The following is a 26,118-nucleotide window of genomic DNA, read 5'->3' as shown; positions in this document are numbered from 1 at the left end:
CTCTTTCTAGCAAGATCGTGATTTTTAATCTCCATTTGGTTCCTAAAGGACAAATATTTTCTTCGCAACTGTGCCGCTAGGTAAGCTGAAATAAGGACTAACTAGGTGTGGAAACTGAAATAACCTTCAATCTTTAATGTAGTCCATGCAGCCCAGAACTGAAGCATGTTCACAGTAAACTACATCACTCTCTAAGTGTTGGCAATCAGGCATCTTTCACAAATACTAGAGTCCCATTTAAAAAAAAAACAAAAAAAAACCTACCACCACCATAAACAGAGATTTTCATATTTGGTTACACAACATTCCCTTGTTTCAGGCTACTGTGCATGTCATGTTTCTCCTTATTTGTCTTTTTCTTCCTATTTGTTGTTTAGCAAGATCTTAAATTGTAAAGGTAACAAGGAACATTTTAGGTATAGTGCATTTCTCCTCTAAAATGTTATTTTCAGTTGTTTACAACTTTTTTCTTTTCTAAAAAATGTTATCAACTTTTTAAAGGAACTAGGAACATGATTTAAAAATATTTTTGCAACATCTTTTGAATTGTAGATTTAGAATCTGAACATTGGGCAGGGACAGAGTTGTCTATCTGTTGGTAGTTTGGTGAAAATTGGCTGTGAACTGTCAAAGCTATAAAGGTTTAAAAACATACTTTGTGCCTGCACTCTGATTTTATTAAATAAACATGCTCATGTAGCAGTCTGCCCCCGCTCTATCAACATTGCACATACATTCTATGTTAGGAGAGTTCATGAGGAATGCTGTCCACTTTCCTCTATGTGAAGGTGCATAGGAAAAAGGCAGGGCTTCTCCCTCACTGAGTGCTTGTGTGTGTAAAAGCCTTGTTCTGCTGCCTAGCAAATAGTGGCACATCATGTTCAATTGTATTTTTTACAAAAAATAGTTTATTATTCATTGTTATTTATATTACAGTAGTACGCAGATGCCCCAACTGAGATCATAGCCCCATTGCACAAAAAGATCAGAAAGGCTGCAACATGCTTCATGTGTATTCAGAGCTTCAAAATGGACTGATAGGTGTTATTTGAGAAATGGTATGAGACATCATAATACTGAATTATAATGTATTTGCTAAAGAGGCTGGAGTTAAAGTTATACATTCACACTCAATTTTGTAATTTCCTGATTTAAGTGATTGCTTTGCCAATGTTTTGTATGAAATCTATTATCTGCTAGGGAAAATATGTATCCAAGGAAAAGTATTGCTATCAGAGTCTTAAACTATGTGAAGAGCTATTTCTTATTCCAAAACCTGGAAAAAAACAGAAAAGGGATGATACAGATTTTCTCTGAACATCCATGAAAAATAGAATAAAAAATGTGGTATTATGGAGAAAACTGAGGAAGTGATCATGTTTACTGCAGCGTGGAGGGAGCTGATACCATAGCAAGAGTTGGCTACTGTTTAAAAGCAAACATTAGGAAGGGAGTTCTCCAAGGTTAAAAAAAAAATTTTATTTACATGCAGTAGCCTCAGCAAAAAGGAAGCGAGTCAGTGCTACACAAATAAGAAACATACATGAAGAGAAGACTTATTAAAGGCTGAGGAGCATGTAAAACGGGAGGTAATAAATTTACAAATGCAACAATTTTGACAGTGGAGCAGCCAACCAAGCATGGGTCACTTGGCCCTATCATTGAAAACAAAGATTAGATACGAAAAGAATTATCCATGCTAGGAGAAGGGGATTGAATTTGCTGAGGGCACTTCAGCTGCAGATTCCTTTTAGCAGGTTTGACTTTTTAAGTAGAATAGTTTCAGATTTTCCCAGGAGATGGAAAATGGAACCCCTGGAGCACTCAAACAAGAAGTCAAAAGGGTAAAGTTTTGTTTTAATAGATTAGCATGGATGAACTCCACTATTTTTCATCACATAGATGGTCTAGAAAAATATTGAGAAAACCACTCTAAATGCTGTTCTCATCACTTTCTAGATCAAGCCGGTTTCCAACTGAAAGTTACATAGCATATTAGTCCATCCACAAGGTAGGTGCCTTCAGCCAGCCTGAAATTTAGATTTTAATGTTGTAAGTATGTACATAATCACAAAAGTGTGATCAAAACAGCATATTTAGTAAATGAACAGTGTATGTTAGAGATGAACCCAAAGAATGAAGTTCAGCTGCAAACTTCACTGCATTTCAGGGGGTTTAAAGCCCTGGCTTTTGATCTGGGGCATGCTCTAGCTGATGCGGCTTCCTCTCACATGGGTGCAACTGAGCATTATACTGTGACCAATGATGATGTCATAGTAAAGCACTTGTGTTTCTGCCCTCCTCCTCCTCCTCTCAGACTTAGCATGGGTACATCTAGACTGGAGCTAGAAGGTACAATTTCCAGCTCCAGCAGACCCATGCTAACTCTGATAGAGCCTACACGCTACGAATAGTAGCAATGGCATGAGCAGCAGTAGGGGTTAGCCACCTAAATACATACCTAGGGTTTCTGACAGGATCATACAGAGGGCAGCTAGCTGTTGTGCCCTGGATATGTCTAGCACCTTAGCTTGAGCAGAGCTACTGTGAAGATGTCTACTCAAGCTGGAAATTAAGGCTCTAGCTCCAGTGTAGATGGTTACTCTTAGGCAGTGGTAACTTATTTCATGTGTTACCAGCAGTGGTTTAAGCATCATTTTACACGGGTGCAGTCAAACTACATTAGTGGTTTGCACCAGTATAACTAAAATCAGTTACATACAGAAACTGCTTTTTGCCCCTCACCTGCCAAACCATGGTTGTCCTGCTATTCAGTACTATAATACATCCCTGAAAATGTACTTTAGTAGGGCTAGTCCTGTGAACAGATTACTCACATGCACATTTGCAGGATGGGGTTCTTCCATCCAATTTTATCCTTTTTTTTTTTAACCGTAATGAAGTGTACAGGAAAATAAGGCAACAACTGTCAGAGAACTAACTTTAATCCTGGTAATAAGAATTAAAGTAGCATGAGTTAGACAAAGAAGAAGAATCCTTGTTAGATAAGGATAAAAAAGCCTCCTAGGGTCTTCAAAAGCTAAAGGTAACTTTTCTGATGTATTACAATTTAGCTAGAAGTTTAAAAAAAAAACCCTGAAGATCTAGAGAAATATAGATGCAAAATCAAGTTTGTCAGGGAAGCCAAGAAAACAAATATCACAGCTTTTAACGTAATTCAAAAATTCAATTTACCTATACAAGATACAAAGAATTCTTCATAGAACTCCACTTATTGTTTTATTGCTTTTCTGCAGTCTCCAAAATTGGCATTTTTTTCTATAATAATAAATTTCTGCCAAATAGACCATGTTTTCCAAATAATATTTTAGAAGACCCTCCAATTCATTATTAAAGGATACCAAAATGTACATATAGCTCCTGGATAGTTGAAGTATTTAAGTTGAATTTAACAGGAGAAAGTCATTTTGTTTAGAAACTGAAGCTCTTTCATCCAGCCAAATGGCCTTAAACCGCTACAGACAAAGTTGTGTGTTAATTATAAAGATAGCCATTTCCATAACTCTGATGCGGCTTCCACTTGAAGTATTTTATCATTAGCTATATTAAAGAAAAGATACCTAATGTAACTTCACCTTTTTGTTTTAAAAAATTTCTGTTCAGGAGGCACCAGTAGGGTGTTTGTTTCCTTGGATAAATATAGCTCCCAGGCAGGGCTGCTTCAATGCTCTGTTTGTTTGTAACACAAATAACAGGTTCTGCTTAGATGATTATGCATCACTCAATGCTTTTGCTGTCACTCACAGTGAGGAGAGGGGCAACAGCTCCCCTTGCAGCATCTACTGCTATATCAGAGCTGAAATCTGTAGCATGGACACAATCTAATTGTGGCCCTAACTGTGCTTAAATCACAGTAGGCTCCAACAGCAGTAAACTGTGTTGTACCATAGCCATGTTTAAACAATTATTTTTGTTGTGTAAATTAGACTTTGGAGACTCATCCTTTAATGTGCTTACTGCTGTAAGTGTTGACTGAATCAGGTTTTTGGTAAGTTATACTGATAGGTCATGTATGCACTGTAAAATTTAACAGTTATGTAAACAGATGACCCCTCCAGTAAAAGACATTTAGGTGAGCCCAAGAGCACTTTTAGTTACACCTATCCTTGTTTTGTATGGGGGGGGTTGTTGGTAAATATAGCAGGACAAGTGCTGAAATATCTGGAACACAGGCAAACAAATAACTAGCTTACTGTACCACAAAGTTATTTTGTTTTAATAATTTCTATTACAATCTCATTAAAAGCTTTAAAACAACCACCATCCTTAACTATGCTGTACTCAAATAACAGTTTTAGAAGCGTACATTTTTCTTTTTGAATATAATCTGTGGTAGTCCCAGAAATTAGCTTTGTTCGTCATGTGTGTTATCTTTGCCCGAGTCAGAAAATAAATTTAGTCTAGGGCTACATTCAAGTATGCTGCAGTAATAAAGATTTGAAGCCATGCTTTGGAAAATTTTATTTAATCTTTAAATAATTTGTGCAAATTGATCAATGACACAGTAGAACATAGTATCTTAAGGTCTGTCTTTGAATGCTTTCAGTAATAGGTCTGCTGCCAGCCCTGGAGCCAAGACACCACTGAGAACCTTTTCTTCTAAAAGTGGAATCTTATCCCTCACTGCTAAATGACTCCGAAAATGGTCCAGCATATTTTCTTGGATTAGATTCCACATCCACACTTTCTGCTGTTTCTGTCGTTTGGTGATCAACTCACCACTTGTAAGCATGAGATCATGAAATTCTGTCATCTTATCCCACATATCTGAAATGCCTTCTCCAGTTTTAGCAGACATGCGCATTACCTGTTGGATTAAGGAGGACGGACATTTTAAAAGAAACTAAGTGGGTTGGGGAGGGTTCTGCATCAGCTAGATTCTATTAAAATCACAAGTTCCAATCCTAGTAAGGCAAACTCATCCTTAAGTGCTACCGTAAACTCCTCCCCTCCCGACCCCCACAGCTTATGTTGTGTGTCCTTCTGCCACCTCCAAAATGATATTCTCATCTTATACTACTTGTGACAAAGAGGGTTTGCCTAAATATTCTTGAACAAAGTTCCCCCCCGTACTATCTGATGGCTTACACCCAAGTAGTTGCTGCAGTTCAGTAATATAAGGTTTTAGGATCCTATCAAATTAAAGGTAAAATATACAATATTACTACTTAAACGGAAAGTCAATTGGATATTTGCATAACCACATTTAAAGCCAGTATAACATTAATATGAAACCCTGCGTGGTTTCAGTATTATAGTAAGAACAGTATTAACTTCCCTTCATACCCTGGAAGAGTGATTGTAGGCTAGAAAGCAAACATCAAAGCCATTTGAAACAAATTCTAAAAACAGCCCAGTTAGAGAAGTGTTTTTATTCAATATTCAGCCAAAAACCCCACACCTGTCCAATTTTTTTTCTTTTACTATTAACACTTGCCCGAGATGCCTGGTCTGTTAAATGTGTATAGAGAGCTTTCACACAATGTAATAAAATCTCTAGAAATAGATGTTGTAATGATGTTCACTCTGTAATATAGTAATACTCTTAACTCTACTCCTGTATATTATTTCTTTCTTTAAAAACTGAGGCTTACTGTTGTAAGAATTGTTTTGCTGCTGATATTTCCAGGGCAAGGATTTGTAAACTCTTTAACATTTCCTACATAAAAAAGAATGTCTCTCTATAGCATCTAGATCTAAACTTATGCTCAGCAATGCTGAAGGGAGAGAGTGGCTTCTGCCAGTTGATATAAGTCACCTGTCAGCCCTCTTGCTTTGTGTTTATATGGAGCAGAACTGAACTAGACAGGGAAAGGCTACGTTCCCTACTAAAATTTATGGGGTAAAGATTTCAGCTCTGTGTAAATTGCTCTGCCGCTTGAACAAATTCATCACTAGACACTGCAAAGCACAAATGTATGTGCCACCTATGTAAATATGTTAAAAGCAGTCAATACAGTCATAAAAAAAGCAACACCACTGCTTGGTAGAAGGGCACATTCAGGTCAGTTTGCAGAACTTCCTGATTTTTGTTTCAAAGGGATAAGCCAGAGGGCTGAAAAATCTGATCAGGAAGCAAAATAGCAGTTGTCCTGCCTTCTGCAGTGACATCCAATCACTAATTGGGTTTCACATGACTGGAAGTTGAGGCACTGTAAGTGTAGAGGGGAGAATGGGAACAGAAAGCCATGACCAAGCCTCAGGCAGTCCAGCTGGATCAAATTGTCTGACAGTCCATTTTATCCAGTGTTCAAGAAGCCTCGTTTATATATAAAAAGCATTTTACTACTGTCTCTTCGCCTCAATTATAAATTCTAATTATTTGTATTGCAGTACCACCTAAAGGCTAACAGGATCAGGGACCCATTGTGCTAGGTGCTGTACACACACAGGAAGACAACGTCATTGCACTAAAATCCCATGAGACATCACAAGTGGGTATAACAAGGAGGAAAAAAACATGGATCATAGTAGTTACATAGATTAGTATGGTTTACAGCAAGATAGTTCCCAAACTTCTTAAAAATGTATAGAAATTATTACAAATCAGGAAGCCCCACTGACCCTCGGTCTACCCATTATCAGTTTGCTGTAGACATCATAGTAGATGTGAGTTTTGAGGAAGGATTTGGAGGAGAGAGAGAGTAATGCCTTTCCAAACTAATTCAAGGAGGGTACCCAATAAATAAGGGATGTGTGAAAGAAGCAGCACAGATGTTTCAGGCACAAGTGGGGCAGGAGAGATGTTTACGTAAATGTCCAGGTGGTTGTTAGTAGTTAGGATGAAGTTAGGTCCTGTAACCTACACACCACCTCTTCTGAAATAAAGAGAAGAAAATTGTGAAAACATACAAACCTTTGGTCTCCAAACCTTAGAGCGCTTGCGAAGTAGTTTCATAGCACTAACATATTCTGCTTGTATCCGCCGTGCAGGCACAACTAAATCTCCATCAGCTTTAGTTATAGCAACTAGGTCTGCCATCTCAATTATACCCCGTTTAATACCCTGAATGAAACAAGGAAAAGGGAAAATAATGAATGCTTAGAAAAACTGTTAATGGTCAGTCATAAAACCCGGATAAACTAATGAGGCTTGTTTGTTGCATTATCTTACCCCCTGGCTTTCTTCTTAATCTTTAGGCACCAGGAATTTCCTAATATTAGGAATGTCCGAGGTTTCATTAGTAGATAGGCAGTTATGATGACTCTCTGAACCATTAATTCACATATTTATTCCTCTACCATGAGAAACTAACATCCTTCATGTACGTGTAGCATGCGTTGGCATATATTACTTGAAAGGAGCATAACTGAGTTTGCTAAACTAATCAGTTATTACACAACTGATTGTTGTTGCCATGTACCTATACTAGCATTCAAAGTGAGAAAAAGTTAATCATATCTAATGAGTAATATGAATCATAAGAGACTGGCCAGACCCAAAACTTTAAATCCTAACACCTGTAACATTTGGGAAATTCTGATCCAAATTTTGTGGATCAAGTTGGTAAGATTCTGACTTCAGTGGGAGAAGAGCTAGGACAACGCCAAGCTCTAATACTTGATTACTCAGATTTAATGCACACACATATTCCAAATTCAGACTTAACTTTTAGGTCACAATTAGCATTTCAAAAAGATAAATACCTGTAACTCATCTCCTCCTGCTGGAGGTAGCAGCAAAACAAACATATCAACCATATCAGCAACTGCAAACTCTGATTGCCCCACACCTGAAAAATTGAAACCAGAATTGACCTTTCACAGCCATTCTAACAACAGTACTAAGGAGGTCCTACTGTGGCTCCCTCTCTTTCTGGGCTGAACAGAGCTGGATACAATGAAGGTCAGTAAGAAATCTAGTTTTAGAAAATTGTCTCTCAGAACTTTCAAGGCTTAAAGACATAACAGTAAGGCCCCATTTGGTGAAGTCAACACACACTTATGAAAGGAATGGACCAAATGGAACAGAAAAGATGAAGTACCAGAAACAGACAAAGAAGAAAAAAAGCTGCCAGAGGAAATATGCATCATTAGTGCTATAAGTTGGCCTGGACAGTACAGTGGGGTGCAAGTGCTAAATTTTGGATTTTTACATTTAAATCACATACCTACTGTTTCCACAAGAATGATGTCATAGCCTCCTCCCTCACATAGCAGAATAGCTTCATTTGTGGTCCTGGTCACACCTCCTAACGTTCCCCTGGTTGGAGATGGCCTGATGTAAGCATTCATGTCCCTTGACAACTCAGTCATCCGTGTTTTATCACCCAAGAGTGAGCCTTAAACATTTAACATTAACAATTTCAAAAAGGGCAAGTAGTCAGTTATTTTCAATAGTCAGTAACATAGGTGCAGGTGAGTGTCTCTGATGAAGAATCAAATGAGAATTTCCCAGTGTTGTGTGCTAGCAAGTTCCTGTGTGGCTCTTTTAGCTTGCAAGATGTGAGAATATCACAGAAGCATAACAGCAAGATACTGCAGCCCACTGTCCCTAAACTCAGAGGGCTTCCTCTATGCCAGCACGGACTCTGCAAGTCCCAAACCCCTTTGTGTAACCTGAGCACAGCTGCATCAGCAAACTCTTACCTATCTGTTATCCCTCCCTGAAAACAAAGTCTCCTCTCCCAAAGCAAACTGCCCAAAGATAAGCAGTGTCCTCCCAAGAAGAAATTCTCCGATAGTCAATTTTTATTTGAATTTAATGAGAATTTATTAGTATGACAAGTGTTGCTAAAGTTTAAAAAGAGACAGACCCTCTCAGTCCTCTTTGTTCCTTATCCTGACCCCTTTCTCTGGTGACCTATAAGTCTTTGTCTCCACTACACATTCAAGGAATATTCCTTCTAGCCACAACTAATTGCAGTTGTTATTCATAGTTAACTTGTAACATCTCCATGTAGTAGAATTATAACAAGTTTCAAGAGGACAGATATACAGAAAATGATAACGTATTAGTCAGATACAGCCATATATGACAAAAGGATTAAAATCTTAGTTACTGCTGGTTAGGTCCCAGGTAAGTTTTCTAAATCAAGCTTAGTCAGCATTGCCCCACAGAACATAAATTTTGGGAGGGGTAGGGTTTTGCAGATGAAAGCAACATGGGTTTGGAGAGCCTGATACTGAAGAGCAGGTGGCCAACAAAAGTTAGTCAAGTTCAGTGACATTGCAACATCACCATGACTTACTACACAGAAGAGTCTATCTTGGAATCAAGATAGTCCCACAGAAGTTAAACAATTTGTTCCCATTCAAGGATGATAGTGTATTTTTCCAAGATCCAAGGCAAAGCAGGAATTTGGGGATGGGGGGGAAGGGGGGAGGAGGACTGAGTTGCAAGTGTATTCTGATGGCCTCTAAATGAAGAGATTTGGCATCACTTTCAGTCTACATTGCAAAGTTTTAACAACAACAGTACTGATCACAGAAAAGGAAGTCTTCCTTTTCCCCTTACAATACCAAGAAAGTAATTTCACACAGGAGAGAGACAGACTATACAAGCCACCAGAAGACAGCACAAGTTTGGGGACCTCACAACACTGGGACTATTATGCCTAATTCCATAGCACACCAAAAATGACTAAAAAGCAATATATAGTTCATTGACGTAACTTTATAGGATAAAATTTCAACCATACACACCAGAAGCTCCAGATATTGTCAAGATTAAATGCTAGAGAGCTGACAAAAAACTTAAGATATACTCACCACCAGTTGTGCTAGAGGACGGATCCACAGCCAGCACAGACACTTTGTGTCCCCTCTCTGTAAGCATTTTCCCAAAGCATTCTATAAATGTTGATTTCCCGGCACCAGGGGGACCAGACAATCCTAAATAGTAGAGGGACAAAAAACTCTAGTTTAATGAAATAGGCAATAGCCTCTACTAATCTTTCCTTCTTAATGACCTTCACGTTATGAACTAATCCCCAACACATTCCTTTGACAATAATGTGAAGGAAATAATTTGTCTTAAAAATATATTTAAGAAAAATAGTATGAGACCCTATTCCAGTTATTTACTACAAATAATCTGAGGCCTGTCACTGCTAGTAAATTAACCCTCCTCTTTTGCAAACACCCTCAACTCCACACAAAACCCCCTACTAATAGAAGGGTGGGGGTTTTTTTTATTTATTTATATTTGTTTGAAAAAGTAACTTCCCCCTTTCCCGCCTCCAGATATATCACAAAATGCAACCAATTGCTACAATTAATCACCACATACTGGTGGATTTCATCTTCCTCTTAAGGCAATTAGAATTACATGTTAATATTGAATTGTCTAATGAAGTATCAGAGGGGTAGCCACGTTATTCACCCATGAAAGCTCATGCTTCAATACGTCTTTTAGTCTATAAGGTGCCACAGGACTCTTTGCTGCTTTTGTCTAATGAAGAAATCCAAACCTTCTCATTTTGGATTTGCAGTGTATTATATGAGTCTACTCCGGAGGGGATCATTCACTTCTCTAACACTTATTCATTTTGCTCAAAGCAACATAAGATTGATTTCTTTATCCTCTTCTCCCCTCCCTAAACAGAGGTTTCTCCATATTGGTTTGCACTGCAGAAATTTAAAAATGCAACATGTCAAATCTACAGTTTTCAGAAATTCAGTATTTAGAGTTGCTGTTTCAGATAAGAAGATGGGTGACTTGCATGCTAACTTAAGACAACTAAACTAGGACTGGCCTATTGCTTTGGGGTTTGTGCTCTTCACTAACTTTAAGATGCCATGGCTCCAGTTCTTGCTTCCTTTGGGCATACAAATGCATAAGGCAATTGTGCACTACATCACTCTACAGCGATCCTTCCAGTTGATATTGAAGCATCTGATAGATTGTAAAGGGAATGTCACCCACCTCTCCTCAGCTATAAGGTAGGTTGCTTTAAGGTGGGGCCTTTACTAATGATAAAACAATTGAAACAATTTTTTCTCCTCCCTTTTTGGGGGAAACACATGCACCTCAAGAAAAAGGATTTGGCAATGCTCGTCTAAACTTTGAATAGCTGGTGCAGCTATGCCTTCTAGCCTCCCCCCCCCCCACATTCTTCAGCTCAACAAAACTAACCCTATCATCCATGAGAAATTCCCCTTTATTCTTCCCAGAAATTGAGGGGCCATTCTTAAAGTCTCCACAAGAGAATTTTCCAGCATTGTGGAGAAACTTTTCTTATGAGCAATACAAGTGACTCAAAGATGGTTACAAACTATTAATAGCCCAATGATTTCTGACTAAACTCCATATTTGCTTAAAAATGCTAAATATCAGAAACAAGAGGTGATATCATTATAAGATCACAACAGTTACTGGACAGACAAAAGAGGACTGACCCACTCTAAAGGCTAGTGGTTTTCCTTTATTTAACTTTTCTTGTTCTCTGTGGTAGGATAATACCTTCTGAATGAGCACCTGGGCTATCTCCTTTTTCCTGCTCTGAGTTGATTCTACAAGAGTAATGGCCTCTGCCAAGCAGGCTCTGTGCCCTTGGATTAATCCACTATAAAGTTTGTCTACAAGTCTCTGTTCCTTGTCACAAAGTCCCTGTGTTTGTTGGTCTACGGTTGCTTGATAGCACATCCCTCTTTTCAAATCACTTGCTGGCAACATCCACTTTGTACAATTCAAGCATACTGAATTGAAAGACTGAATATATGGAAATAATGATCCCGGAGTGAAATTTGAGTGGAAGCTTTTGAAAGAAATCTTTCTAAGAAAACGGTAGTGAGGGAATCTTAGCAGCAATGACATTGTGTTCATCTTGTCTGGAATCAGAGAGTATCAGTGGTATCTGTTCAACTGTGTTTGCAGCCAGCCTAAGGGGAGAGAAAACACACACTTTAGTTTCTTCAAAATACCTCTAAATATTGAAATTAACAGATGTAGATGATCAATCTTTTCAGTCAAATCATTAGATTTTACTTTATCCACACCTGTGTCCATAACATGTACAAAGGAGATTTGCACATAAAATAGTTGTGTTAAGTACTCTCGCTAAAAGATGGCATTTCATTCTTGTTGGAGAAATATCACCATGTGAAATCTCCCATTAGGTGGATTTAGGAAGACACACAATTGTTCATTTTTAAAGCGAAAGTTAATAAACTAAACCATTTGTTTAAAAAACGTTTGTACTCTAGCTATAGGGAGAAAAAAAATCATAACACTATCCTCTTGAGAGCCAGAAAGCTTTTTTTTTACAAAAAAACAAGAACCACGAAAAAAGTTCACCTCAGCAGGTAAGAAAGCTCTCATGCACATTCCCCTTCTGTGCTCTTGGCACAACACACCTTTTGTTTATCCAACAGTTTCCTCAGATCTGTTCTGCTCTGAAGCCCATAAAAAAATCAAATAAAACAACCCTCTGGAATTTAACTTTTGTACCTCTTCTCCAGAAGTAGATGTAGTTAGATGCACTAAATAAATGTGGGGAACTTGGAAATAATTTAATAACTCTGAGGATTTAAGATGGAGCCTTTTAGGTCTCATCTACATGAAGGTTATTTTCAGGGGGAGGGAGGGGAAGGTCCCATAACTGCACTCTCATAGACAAGTTGCCAGAAGCACTACAACACCTACTCAGGTTTAGACACTGGTTAAAATGCTGGCAACCACCTGAAGCTGCATCTATACTACTGCTCCGTTCAGTGGAGTTATGCCAAAATTAGCAATGATGGGAACTGTCTCAGAAAGAAGTCTAATGTAGAAATAGCCTCGCAATACAGAAGACATTCCATTCTATAATCCTATTTTCACTTCCCTGTAAATTTCACAAGCAGCACACTTCTAGAGCCCTGCAAATCTGCAGTATCCCCAGACCATGTTTGCAGATTCCCGATCAGATGTGTATCCGCATAGGGCTCCAAACACATCTACAGTCAGTGAGTTTCAGCAAACAGGCTCCCCCTGCTTAGAACTGTATTAACGTGCCTTTTCCAAGGCACCTGGGTTGTCTTTTAACTGGGCTACTGTAACTCTAGTAGCTTCAGACAAAATTAGATGCTTTAGCAATAAGACAAGATTTGACTACACTCCATAGCATGCACACTTACTTTATACAGTGTACTATGTATTCTGCTTATTTTTACTGCAGCAAATCTTCATTTAAAAACCCAGAGACAAAACTGTACAACTAGTTCACTGTGATTGGGAAACACATTGACCAAAGTTTTCAAATCTATGGGATTAAAGTTAGACTCCTAAATCAATATTTAGGCATCTAAGCAAAGTAGCCCTTATTCTGAGGGACTGAGCATCTGACATTCTCATTGACTTAAATGGAAGCTGGTTTGCTCAACACTTCTGAAAAATCAGTCCACTTCTATTTAGAGGCGTACAGCCCAGGTCTTGCAATGACATCTGTGCAGGTTGATCTCTGAACTCGCACAGATGTCATTGCAGAATCGGGGCCTTGACATGGATTTAGGAACCTAACTTTTGGGCAGACAAATTCAAAAATGGTGGCCATTCTGAATTCCTGGATTCTGCAAAACATCCAGTTTGTTAACAGATGACATAAGGAAACTGAACCACCAAGTGACCATTGTTAACTTATTCTGACAATGGAAATTTAGAAAATAAGAACATGGGAATGGCCAATCTGCGTCAAACCAATGGTCCATCTAGCCCAGTATCCTGTCTTCTGACAGCAGCCAATGCCAGGTACTTCCAAGCGAATGAACAGGACAGGGCAATCACCAAGTGATCTATCCCATCATTCAGTCCCCCAGCATCTGGCAGTCAGAGGCTTTGGGAAACCCAGAGCATGAGGTTGCATCTCTGACCACCTTGGCTAACAGCCACTGATGGATCTGTCCTCCATGAACTTATCTAATTCTTTTTTGAACCCCGTTATAGTTTTGGCCTTCACATTATCCCTGGCAATGAGTTCCACGGGTTGACTGTGCACTGTGTGAAAAAATACTTCCTTGTGTTTTAAACCTAATTTTGTTGGGTGGCCCTGGGTTTTGCGTTATGTGAAGGGTTAAACAGAACTTCTTTATTCACTTTCTCCACACCATTCATGATTTTATAGACTTCTATCATATCCCCCATTAGTCCCTTCTCTGAGCTGAATAGTTCCAGTCTTTTTAATCTCTCCTCATATGGAAGCTGTTACATAATCTTAATCATTTTTGTCACCCTTCTCTGTACCTTTGCCAACTCTAATATTTTTAGATGGGGTGACCAGAACTGCACACCGAACCAGACCCGTGGTGTACCATGGATTTATATAGTGGTATTATATCTATCCCTTTCCCAATTATTCCTAACATTCCGTTCAGGGCCAGCTTTAGGCCGATTCGACCGATTCCGGGGAATCGGGCCCCGCGCTTAAGAGGGCCCCGCGCCTTAGGCACCTTTTTAATTTTTTTTTTTAAACTTACCCCGGTCCCCGGCTGCGGTCTGCTCCGGGGTCTTCCATGGTCCCGCTCCTTTGAGTGAAGCGGTGGCGGGAGCGCGGCGCGGCCCCGCTCTCCCAGCTAGAGCTCCAGCCGGGGCGGCGGAACTTGCCGCGCTCTGGCCGGAGCTTCAGCCGGGAGTGCGGGGTGGAGGGGCTTGCCGCGCTCCTGCCGGGGCTCCAGCCGGGAGTGCGGGGTGGAGGGGCTTGCCGCGCTCTGGCCGGAGCTCCAGCCGGGAGTGCGGGGCGGCAGGGCTTGCCGCGCTCCGGCCGGGGCTCCAGCCGGGAGTGCGGGATGGAAGGGCTTGCCGCGCTCCGGCCGGGGCTCCAGCCGGGAGTGCGGGGCGGCAGGGCTTGCCGCGCTCCGGCCGGGGCTCCAGCCGGGAGAGCGGGGCGGCAGGGCTTGCCGCGCTCCGGCCGGGGCTCCAGCCGGGAGAGCGGGGCGGCAGGGCTTGCCGCGCTCCGGCCGGGGCTCCAGCCGGGAGAGCGGGGCGGCAGGGCTTGCCGCGCTCCGGCCGGGGCTCCAGCCGGGAGAGCGGGGCGGCAGGGCTTGCCGCGCTCCGGCCGGAGTGCGGCAAGCCTGGCGGCTCCGGCTGCAGCGCGGCAATCCCCGTGACCCCGGCTGGAGCTCTGGGCCCTTTAAATAGCCCCCAGAGCCCTGGGGCAGTGAGGGGCTCCGGGGGCTATTTAAAGGGCCGGGGCTCCAGCTGCCTTTGCCACCCAGGTCCTTTAAATAGCCGCCGGAGCCCCGCCTCCCCCATGCATTCCCCAGCGCTCCCGTGGCTATATAAAAGGTCTGGGGCGGGGTAGAAGGGGGTTTGGGGGCTACTTACAGGGCTGGGATTCCAGCTGCCTCTGCTGTACCCTCTGACCTGCCCACACCAGTCCGGCCCCCCCTTCCTGCAGCCAGCTCTGCACCCCATGCCCACAGCCAGCCTCTGCCAAACCCCCTGTCTCCAGCCAACCCCTGCCACACACCCCTGCAGCCCTGCCCAAAGCCAGCCAGCCCCACACACACTGCTGCCCGCACCAGCCCTGCACACCCTGCCCAGCCCGCACCCTCTGCCCTGTCTCCAGTCAACCCCTGCTGCACCCCACTACCTGAAGCCAGCCAGTTCCACACTCCACTGTCTCCAGACCTGCAAACCCCTGCTGCACCCCTCTGTGGCCCTGCCTGAAGCCAGCTCGCCCCACACCCCGTCTCCAACCAGCCCCACACCCCTTGCCCTGCCTGCAGCCAGACCCTACCTCCAGTCAGCCCCTGCCCTGCCTCCAGCCAGCCCCATGTCCACTGCTGCCCTGCAGTTCCCAGGGCAGTAACCCTGCACACCTGCTTCAATGAGGGGGGCAAGGAGCAGCTGGGACCAACACATGTGCAAACCCCCAGGGAGTGGCAGGGACCCACACATGTGAAATGGCGGTCATTAATAGCCAATCAACAGCATATATGATGTAATGTATATAATATATAATTTTATTATTCATATAGTTATGAAAAGTAAATAATACATGAAAGAAATGAAAGGCTTTTTTTTCCACTTTTTTTTTTAAGTCATCCCTGCCAGGGCCCTGCCGAAAATGTATGAATTGGGCCCCGCACTTCCTAAAGCTGGCCCTGATTCCGTTAGCTTTTTTGACTTCCAGTGCACATTGAGTGCATGTTTTCAGAGACTGATGCACGACTCCACGATCTCTTTTTTGAGTGGTCACAGCTAATTTATACTCTATTTTGTATGATAGGTAGGATTATGTTTTCTAATATGCATTACTTCACATTTATCAAAACTGAATTCCAGCTGCTGTTTTGTTGCCCAGGCACCCAGTATCATGAGATCCTTTTGTGACTCTCTGCAGTCTGCTTTGGACTTAACTATCTTGAGTAACTGTATATCATCTGCAAACTTTGCCGCACCTCTGTTCGCCCCTTTACGAGATCACTTATGAATATGTTGACCAGCACTGGTCCATGTTCAGATTCCGGTGGGACACCACTATTTACTTCCCACCATTCAGAAAACTGACTATTTACTCCTACTCTTTGTTTCCTGTCTTTTAACCATGACCCATGAGAGGACCTTCCCCTCTTATCCCATGACTGCTTACTTTGCTTAAACAGTCTTTGGTAAGGAACCTTGTCAAAGGCTTTCTGAAAATCCAAGTACACTGTATCCACTGGATCACCTTTGTCCACATTTGTTGATCCCCTCAAATAATTCTAGTAAGTTAATGAGGCATGATTTCCCTTACAAAAGCCATGCTGAACATGATTTGTTTGGGAAGAGTCATCTATGTGCCTGATAATTCTGTTCTTCACTATAATTGCAATTTGCTTGGTACTGAAGTTGGGCTTACTGGCCTGTAATTGCCAGGAATGCGTCTGGAGCCTTTTCTAAAAGTTGGCAACACATTCATAAGGATACAATTCTGTCAGAGGTCACAGATGCATATTGCTGGGACCTCCATGACTTCTTCAGGGGCAAGGATGAACAGCTAGCAGCCCCAGACTGCCGGAGTAGTGGCCCAGGGTGGAGCAGTGGCCGAGGTTGGGTCAGCCCCGCCCCTGGCATTGAAGCAGAAGCCAGTCAGGGTTGGGTCAGGCCCCTGGTTCCAGAGCAGAGGCCACCAGAGCAGTCCCCAGGACACTGGAGCAACAACCAAGGGTCAGCCCCAGGGTTGCTGGCAGGATGCCCCCGCAGACCAGCAACCCCAGGGGTCAGGCAGTGGAAGGGGCTGGGTCAGCCCCCTGGGGGCTGGAGCAGTGGCAGGACTGGAGCAGCTGCCAGAGGTCAGGCCCTAACAGCGCTCTGACTGTTTCTGCTCCCCCCTCAGTATTTTCAGGAAAAGGGATGGGTCAAGGGACTCTTTGAATTTTTGTTGATTGCCCATGACTCATCCCTGACTTTACTAAAAATATCTGTGACCGAATCTTAGCCTTACTCATTAGCAATCCCCCAGTCATCCCGTACAGAGGCCAATTTAGGTGATAAGTTACGTATCACAGTCAGTAGTTCTGCATTTCAGATGGGAGCTCCTGCAGCGCTCCTGGGTGAATCCCATCTGGCCTGGGGACTTCCTACTGTTTAATTCATCAGCCTGTTCCATGACTGTGTGACGGTCCCACCATTTATCAAGCCCACCCCCATCGCGTCCAGAGATCTCTGCTCCCTCAGCGCTCGCAGGTCAGAACGTACCATTATTTGCACCACCACAGCGCCCAGGAGCCCGCTGCACTCGCGCCGCGCAACACAAGGACGGTAAAGAACCGCTGGTCTCTAGGGGGCTACTTGTGTAGCCGCGCCCATTAGTTCCACAGGGGTGAACACTGACGTGTGTAACGCACCACACACCTCACCCGCCGCCCTAGAACAATCCCGATGCGTCACTCTACACAGCCCCCCGCGCACCACCCATGGACCCCCCCAAGGTCCAGCCTTACCCGCCCAGCAGCAGGTTCCGGCTCCTCCCCGCCTCTCGACAAGGGCGAGCTGGACATCCGGGGCAAAGGACACCGGGGGGGGGGGGGGGGGGGTTAGCTCCAGGCATGCGCAGTGTGCATTAGAGAGCAATGTTTGCAGGTTTCTGGAGCTCGTGTGCACAAAGAACAGAACAATCCCGCCCCCACAAGCAGAGCCCGCTCTCCCTCCGCTCCCTCATGTCCTCCAACACCCCCAGCCACCCCCTGGACAAACCCCTCTCCGTGCACCCCCAGCCACCCCCTGGACACACACACACCCCTCTCCCTACTCGCCCTGTAACACACACTCCTCTGCCTATACCCCTAAGAGACATCCCCCAGCCACTTCCTGTACACACACCTCTTCCTACACCTAGTGGTGAGCTGGAGCAGGTTCCCACAGGCTTCCAAGAACCCCTTGCTAAAATTAGACCTCGGTGGAGAACCAGTTGTTAAAGGGCCAGGGGGTGGCCAAAGAACTCCGGCCCGCAGGCCGGACCATCCTGTTGCTCCTAGGATTCCCAGCTGGGGAGGCTGAGGCTCCCCTGGGCACCAGCTGGGCAGCTCAGCTGAGCTTTGGAGTCCTCCTGCTGCCTCTTTTTGAATGGCCCAGCAAGGTGGGGGGGGGGGGCTGCTGCAAGCTCCAGGGCTGGCCAGAGCAGAGGGGAAGGGGCAAGTGGAGCAATTGGCCCAGGCCCTGCAGGGGCCCCCGGCCCCACGAGGATGTCTCCCCTGGCCCCTCCCCTGCTCCCTCCCTTAAATCAGAACTCTTTATAGGGAACCAGTTGTTAAGGTTTTGGCAGCTCAGCACTACCTACACCCCCTGTACACACACCTCTCTCAGCAGACACCCCAACACCGGCAGCCACCGCTGTAGGGGTCACCCCTTCACCCCAACTCCCCCCACACACACTCACTGAACCCCTCATCTCTGGCCCCACCACAGAGCCCACACCCCCTACTGCATCCCAAGCCTCTGCCTCAACCTACAGCCCCCTCCCCCCCACACCAAATCCCTTGGCCCCACGACCCAGCCTGGAACCCCCTCCTGTACTCCAAAGCCCTCAGCCCCACCCTTGAGCCCACACCCCAGCCAGAGCCACCCCCTCCCACATCCCAACTCCCTGCCCCAGCCCAGAGCCCCCTCCTGCACCCCTCATTTCTGGTCCCATCCTGGATCCCGCACCCCAGTTAGAGCCCTTAACACCTCCCACACCCCAACCCACTGCCCCAGCCCAGTGAAAATGAGGGGAGAGCAAGCCACAGAGGGAGAGGAAATATAATGAGCGTCGGGGCGGGGCTAGGATGTTTGGTTTTGTGCAATTAGAAAGTTGGCAATCCTACCCTGTACACACCCCTCTCCCAACACACACCTCTTCCTACACCCCCCAACAAACACCCCTGTACACACACCTCTCCCAATACCAACACACACTTTTCCCAACACCCCTAGCCACACCACCACTCAAATAACTGTCTCAATTTCCCGACAGACACACCTCTCAGCACACACAGACATCCCCCATACACACATGCACCTACACCCCTCCCTGTATATACACTCCTCTCCCAACACCTCCAACAGACACCTCCACACACACCCCTCCCAACACCCACAGACTTCCCCATACACACACATATAGACAACTTATACCCAGACACCCCAACAACCACAGCCTTTTCCCTCCACCCCCCGTACTGTTCTGCTATTACATTCTAGTCCTGGCCAGCATATCTCATGGGAACAGCCACAAAGAAGAGCAGGTAGGGTGAAGAGAGCATACTATCCTGACCACTGCTAAATAACCCTCAGTTAGACTCCAAACAGTGGGATTTCTACCTTCCCCTGACAACTTCACCCCCACAACAAATCACTCATTCACCAACATGCTGTCCCCCTGTGAAAAAAGACAAGAATGTGTGAATACCTGTTTATAATGGAAAACTGAAAAGCCTGAGATTCCCCCTTGGCTGCTTTACCCACACACCCTAGCTTTTCTTCCATTTGCAAGGCCAAGGGGTGGGAGGAATGCCTCTTTTGCATTGACTGGTGCCCTGTAAGGATATACCACAAGTTATTAATCCCCTAGGGAAGAATGACCTGGGAACGTGCTCCCGGCTCCAACTGATTTGGAAGGCTAAGCAGGATATTGGATGGCTGCTGAACATGTTTCCTAGCGTGGGGATAATATAGTTGGAGATACTAGTCTGCAGGGTTTGGCAGACTGCAATCCACTCACAAAAAATGTAGATAGGGCCTGGAGGTGGGCCAGCTGGAAAGTACTAACATGGCTGGAGTCCTGAGGCAGCTTAGTTATCATACGCCCAGCCTGTACCTGAACTTTTTCTGATACAGGTACAGATTTGTTCCTGGATGAATCTCAGTAGTGGGTTGGCTGAATTTCTAGGTAACTTGCTGCAGGGACATGGGGATGAAGGCAGTCAACCTGATGCTGGTGCCTACTTGTAGCAGATTCCCAATGCAGGAAATCAATGATTTAGACTCCAGATACAAACAGATAATGTAGCAGGCATCCCAAGGTGATGCCTCCATCTCATTAGGACATTATGACTAACCTCCTGGGGGAAAGTGCAAACCAGAGGCATGGGGACACCCAGCCAACGTACTTGGTGGCGGTGCAAGCTGAGGGTCAAGGTCCTCTCTGACCTCAACACCCTAAAAGGGGGAGAGATGCTAGTGGGGGAGTGAAAGGTGCCCAGAGACCCTCATAATGTGATGGACTTCCCCGGCAGTGGAAGCCCCCAAGAATTGTCAGAGAATCAATGGGGTGCAAGTGACGAGGCTGTCCCTCAACAGGAACCTTGGATATAATTTAACTAATAAAGCTGCTGCCTATTAAAACCATTATCGTGTGTCTTGCCGTCTTCCCTGCAGTGAGCACAACAAACTTCTTTTCAAATGCCAAGCTGCTAGATTTAACTTGCAGAAGAACTGGTCCATACAATAACAAATCCACACCTAGAGTCAGGAAAAATGATGGGTTTATTGACATGTTCACCAGGTTAGAAAACCAAGATCTCCTGGGCAAAGACAAGATACAATAAATAGGTGCGAACAACAATAAGAGGGAATGGGGGCAAGGTAGGAAGAATGATGATGTACATGAAGAAATAAAATCCAGTTCACTCCGTCTCTATTGGGGCTGTGCTGGCATTGAAAGACTGGTGCTGCTCCCTTTGGCCAGAAGGGGAAGCTAGTGCTATATCTTTGTTAATACAGCTTGAATGTACCCTGATTTCATTTGGAATTTTTATAAATTACATCATGATCATAAATCTGTACTGTTCAACCAGAACAGTCTTAATCACTTGCCCTTAAAAACATTCAGAGTTCATTCAGTAAGACTCCAGAACGTGTGATATAAAATCGCAGAGCTCAACCTTTGTCTATGTGAAAAGATTTAAATCCACGTTTTATTTTATCATTTAATCAAACATGACCAGCAGCGAGTGACCTTAACCCTGTTTAAAAGTCCTGGATTCTGCAGTGAACCTCTGACTTTCTAGAGCCTGGTAGAATTGTGTTGTTGCCCTCTCTGTGGGCTCTCTGCAGGTCAGAGAGCTTTCTAAAGTATATGGTACTTATGGGAACTTCATCTTGTTAGTTACAGGAACAGAGGTGGAATGCAAAGCATAATTTTATCTAGTAGTTCTGTTTTTGTGACAGGGCATTTATTCGGAAAGTGGATGTGGGAAAAAAACAGGGAAACAGAGCTTATTAAAAAAGATATGAACATTTGCCCTGTAGCATAATTCAATATTTATCAGATTCTTTGTGGGTTATTGCTGAGAGGCTGAAAAAAAGAGAAAACTGCAGCTTTTGCCTCAGATGACTAATGCTCAGCTGTATATGATAAACACCCTTCACCCTCTCTAAACCAAATTCAACTTATGTTGAATGTGCTTATTTTGATGCTTTGCAATTTTAGTCAAGAAGGAGACAGACTGAACCACTGCTGCTTTCTTGATCAAATATCCTATTTCAGCTTGTCAGCATTAAGCAGAAATGTCTGCTTATTTGATTAAAACTAATCCATTGCCAATGTTAGCTTGTCTTTCTCCTGACGCTGTGGGCTGTAACACTAGCACAGTCAGACATCAAAAGCTGTGTTCAATTCCTTTTAAATTTTCTAATTCTACATCTGTCATGTGGGTGTTATTTGGCAAGTTCTCTGAAAGCATTTTGCCATTTTAGAAAGGCCACTGGCTATCCCAGGTTTCAGGAGTGCCCCACATACCTCAGCCAGGGGGCAGTCTGCTGCTGACTGCCATCAAACCTTCACAGGACAAAGCAAAGAGGAGCACAAAGATTGCCAGAAGAATAGTTTGCATTACATATTCATACCATTTTCTGCTCCCATTACATTTCTTCCAGGAGATCGGATTCCTGTTGTGCCATTTTCTGTACTTACCAATACTTTGAATACCTCAGTTAAGGTGACATTTACACAGGTGTAGAGGCCCATAAAAGACCCAACACACCCTTTATATCCTTTGTTAAGTTCTTAAACATAATCTAGAAGAGGGAGGAAGGAGTGAACTGGGCTGGTTCCCAGTCATGTATGAAGGGACCTAAACAGTTTTGCTTTTAAAAAGGTTTTTCCTCTTCCCTACTGATTTATCTCAGGAATTCAAGCCTTGCTTACCCTGGAAGACTCTATGGATGACTAGACAGCTGCTTTATGTGAGAGGGTAAATGGTTTTTATTCAGACATTTTTGTTCAGCTTTATTCACAACTATTTATTTCAAACACTTAAGTGAAAAGATCTCCTTGTTAAGGATTCAACAGCCTACCGCTTTCAGTTAAGAGCCAAGAAAACTCCCAGTATACAATTCTGGGATCCCCAATAAGTCTACCATGAAACCAGGAAAGACCAGCCTTGACATTTTCAAAGTTAAAAGCAAACAAACAATACCTTTGATAAATGTTTCCACCTTAGTAGGTTTTTGTTTAAAGATAACTGGAAAAAAAATTGAGGGGGAGACCACCACAAACCTACCTTTCCTCCCACCCTCCATGCCCACTTTGCTGGTTGCTTTTAAGTGATGATTATAGCTTTGTGTGGGTGGATTTCACAAAAACTCTACTGCTTAGGGTGAGCCAACATACTGTGTGTTAATTTGGTCCACCATTCCAATTCTCCTCCAGTTAGAGCAGCAGTGCAGACTAAGGAGCAGAGAACCCAGTGAAACAGTAAAGAAGAGGGTGAATGAAGAGCACCATTCCTCCTTTTCCTTATCACTCATCTAATTGGAGGCAAAGGGGAAGGGTGAAGCAAATCAAGATTCTGAATACATACCAGTCCTCAATTTAATTTAGCTGGCATTCTGGAAAAAGGCCTGCGTTCTAAGCATTAAACATTTATGGTCTATCCTAGACTGAGCAAGACATACAAATTCTGTAGTTATCTTCTTAAAATGAATCCATTTTTCTAACTAAGCCAGCCCCAAGAATCTGCTTTTATGACAATGTCTGTATCATTTCTTATTATAAAAGTAATATCTCCGGTACAATGTCAAAGTCATTGCCCATCAGCCTATAGGGTTACCACCACCTTCCCATGTTCCCTGCAGGGAAAAAAGAGACTTTTAGTAGTTCCCTTTCCAGAACATTAATAAGCCTGTAGGACTGTCTCACATTAGGGCAGTGGTTTTCAACCTATATGGTCCAAAGACTATCTGTAAGATTTCAAGAGGAGTCCGCACATCCATTTGAAAATTTTTAGGGGACTGCAAATAAAAATCACTGCATTAGGGCATGCCTACATTAGGCATTTTTACTGCTGTGTAGTTTCAAACCAAGGTTAAGTTATACTGGTAGTGCCAGCCCCACTTCACACCGGTCTACCAGGCAGCACATCTGCATTGGGGGGCTGTTTGCACTTGAAACAATACAGCAGCACAGCTGCCTGTGCACCACTGTAGTGCAGATCCTACCTATGCTGATGGAAGGGGTTCTCCTGAGAGGTGGTAGGTAGGCTGACAGAAGTATTCTTCCATTGACCTAGCACTGTCTACACAGAGAGTTAGGTCAAATTAACTAAGTCACTCCGAGGTATGGATTTTTCATACCCCTGAGCGGCATATTTGGGTTGATTTAATTTTCTAGTGTAGACCAGCCCTGGGACTTTACCGTACTGTTGTACTTATATCAGTGTTCAAATCACTTAATCCTGAAGAGCTCTGTATAAGATCAAAAGTTTGTCTCTCGCACCAACAGAAATTGGTCCAAAAAAGGTATTTTCTCACCCAGCTTGTCTCTCTAAACCCTTGTGTCATATACAAGCCTTTCAGATTACACTTTGATTGCCTTTCTTACCATACTTTTAGAAATCCTGGCCTGATCTGCATCGAACTGATACAACTCAATAAATCTGACTTAACTGTAAAGACCAAATTTATCATGGCCACAACTTCACTGTTTTTCATAAGTGAATTTGAGTCTCAAATCTATGAGCCTGGCCCCAACTTTCTCGAGCCTATTTTTCATACTATGTGTCTCAACTACTCAGGATTAGAGCTTTAAAGGTGATCACAAATGGGTGGGAAGAGGGCGATTAGGACTGTGCCCTTCTCCCACTTTGTTTGCTTTTGTTATGAATTTTTATACGTTTTTATAGCATGGTTTTTTGGCAGGGCTTTAAGTGGTGGGAGAGAGTGGGGATGACTTCTTAGTTTTAACATTAGAAATTCAGATCTTGAGTATGCTGTTTTTACTGGAAGACTGTCCAGGAAACCGAAGAATATCAGAAAAACCATAAAAGTGAAACCTGATTAACTAAGGCCCCAATCTAACAGAAGTCATCGTGTTCAAATTAATGAGACTACTCACTACATAAAGTACATGTACAAGCATTTGGAGGATCAGCATTTAAGCAGGGATGGGGTTTTTAGTTAGTCAAATCTGATTTTTGTGAACACCTATTTAATACAAATGCTTGAGTAGAATTGGAAGAAACACTTTAATTGAACATTTAACTCCCTATCTCTTCAGTTAATAGCAGAGATCTCCCCAACTATCAAAGTCACTTAAGAAAGATCTCCAGCTAATCCGAGAAAGACCAGATTTAACGTGCCTGTTAGCAACAAGCAGATTTTTTTTTAATGGAGAAACCTTAACAGGGATCTTAAGAGGGCATTTTTACACATCACAAAACCAAAAAAGGTGACTCATCCCTCTTTTCCTTTGCAGGTCACCTTTAAGTCCCATCCTGCCTACCAACTTACTTGTAGAGCAAGCTTTTCCATAAGGCATTAGTAATACAAACACAGACATTGAGGCCTGGTCCACACTATAGCGTTAAATCGATTTAAACAGCGTTAAATCGATTTAACGCTGTACCCGTCCACACTACAAGGCACTTTATTTCTGTACTCCTCCCCAACGAGAGGAGTAATCCTAAAATTGATATTACTATATCGATTTAGGGTTAGTGTGGACGGAAATCGAAGTTATTGGTCTCATTCTTTTACTGAGCTACCCAGAGTGCACCGCTCCAGAAATCGATGGTAGCCTAGGACCATGGACGCACACCACCGAATTAGTGTGCCCTAGTGTGGACGCGTAAAATCGATTTTATAAAACCAGTTTTATAAAACCGGTTTTAATAATTTCGATTTTATGCTGTAGTGTAGACGTGGCCTGAGAGAACCCTGATATGCAGTTTCCCCAGTTGTTTTTTCCCCTTTGAAATTCAGCCACCAGGGCTGCAAGTATTTTAGTGATGGTTATTTTTGAAAAAATTACAGTGGACCTTTTTTGGAAGACTGAGTGGACAGCTAAGGCTGGTTATCCTCATCACATATTTATAAATCATACAGTAATTCTAAATTGCAATTTAAAAGAGGGATCTATAGAGAGAAGATACAGAGAGAGGCTTAACTGTTTTTTGGGGTGGGGAGTTCTTTATGATGCATAAGGACCTGAAAGATGTGTGTTTTCCAAAGGAAAAACAAAGAACTGCTTTCTCCTCTTTTGGATTATCATCAATTAATGTCAAGTCTTGTTTTTTCTTTCTTTTTTGAAGACTTTTTGGATGATTTGCATATGTTTATTGGGAGATCTCTCAGCTTTTATCTGAAGTAGCGGGAGAGTTAAATTCTTAAACTATAGCTCTTGGAAGAAAAGTTGTTTAATAGGTGTTAAAGAAACAAAAAACAAAGTCTTTCAATCTCAATAAATATCACCGAGGGAACTGATCTGATTGCCCGTT

The 26,118-nt window shown here is 43.3% G+C and overlaps 1 protein-coding gene across 6 annotated transcripts; it reads right to left on the bottom strand.

Moving 5' to 3' along the window:
• Window positions 1-557: 557 nt before the first annotated feature.
• On the bottom strand, window positions 558-17,936 carry MMAA (metabolism of cobalamin associated A). 6 transcript variants are annotated; one of them, XM_050946562.1, is made up of 8 exons: window positions 17,866-17,936; window positions 11,362-11,844; window positions 9,733-9,855; window positions 8,133-8,303; window positions 7,669-7,754; window positions 6,878-7,027; window positions 4,741-4,828; window positions 558-2,949 (listed from the first exon to the last, which is right to left on the bottom strand). In XM_050946562.1, exons 2-8 carry the CDS (start codon window positions 11,786-11,788, stop codon window positions 2,930-2,932), a joined length of 1,065 nt encoding a protein of 354 aa, XP_050802519.1. In that variant the 5' UTR covers window positions 11,789-11,844; window positions 17,866-17,936; the 3' UTR covers window positions 558-2,929. The 6 variants fall into 6 exon arrangements, with proteins under 6 accessions (XP_050802519.1, XP_050802517.1, XP_050802518.1 ...); XM_050946560.1 differs by lacking the exon at window positions 558-2,949 and having other exon boundaries at window positions 4,468-4,828; XM_050946561.1 differs by lacking the exons at window positions 558-2,949; window positions 8,133-8,303 and having other exon boundaries at window positions 4,468-4,828.
• Window positions 17,937-26,118: the final 8,182 nt, after the last annotated feature.

This window comes from Gopherus flavomarginatus, chromosome 3 (assembly GCF_025201925.1).
Source record: "Gopherus flavomarginatus isolate rGopFla2 chromosome 3, rGopFla2.mat.asm, whole genome shotgun sequence".
Classification (NCBI taxonomy): domain Eukaryota; kingdom Metazoa; phylum Chordata; order Testudines; family Testudinidae; genus Gopherus; species Gopherus flavomarginatus.
Note: the sequence above shows the minus strand (reverse complement) of the source record. Positions and strands in the feature narration are given on the sequence as shown.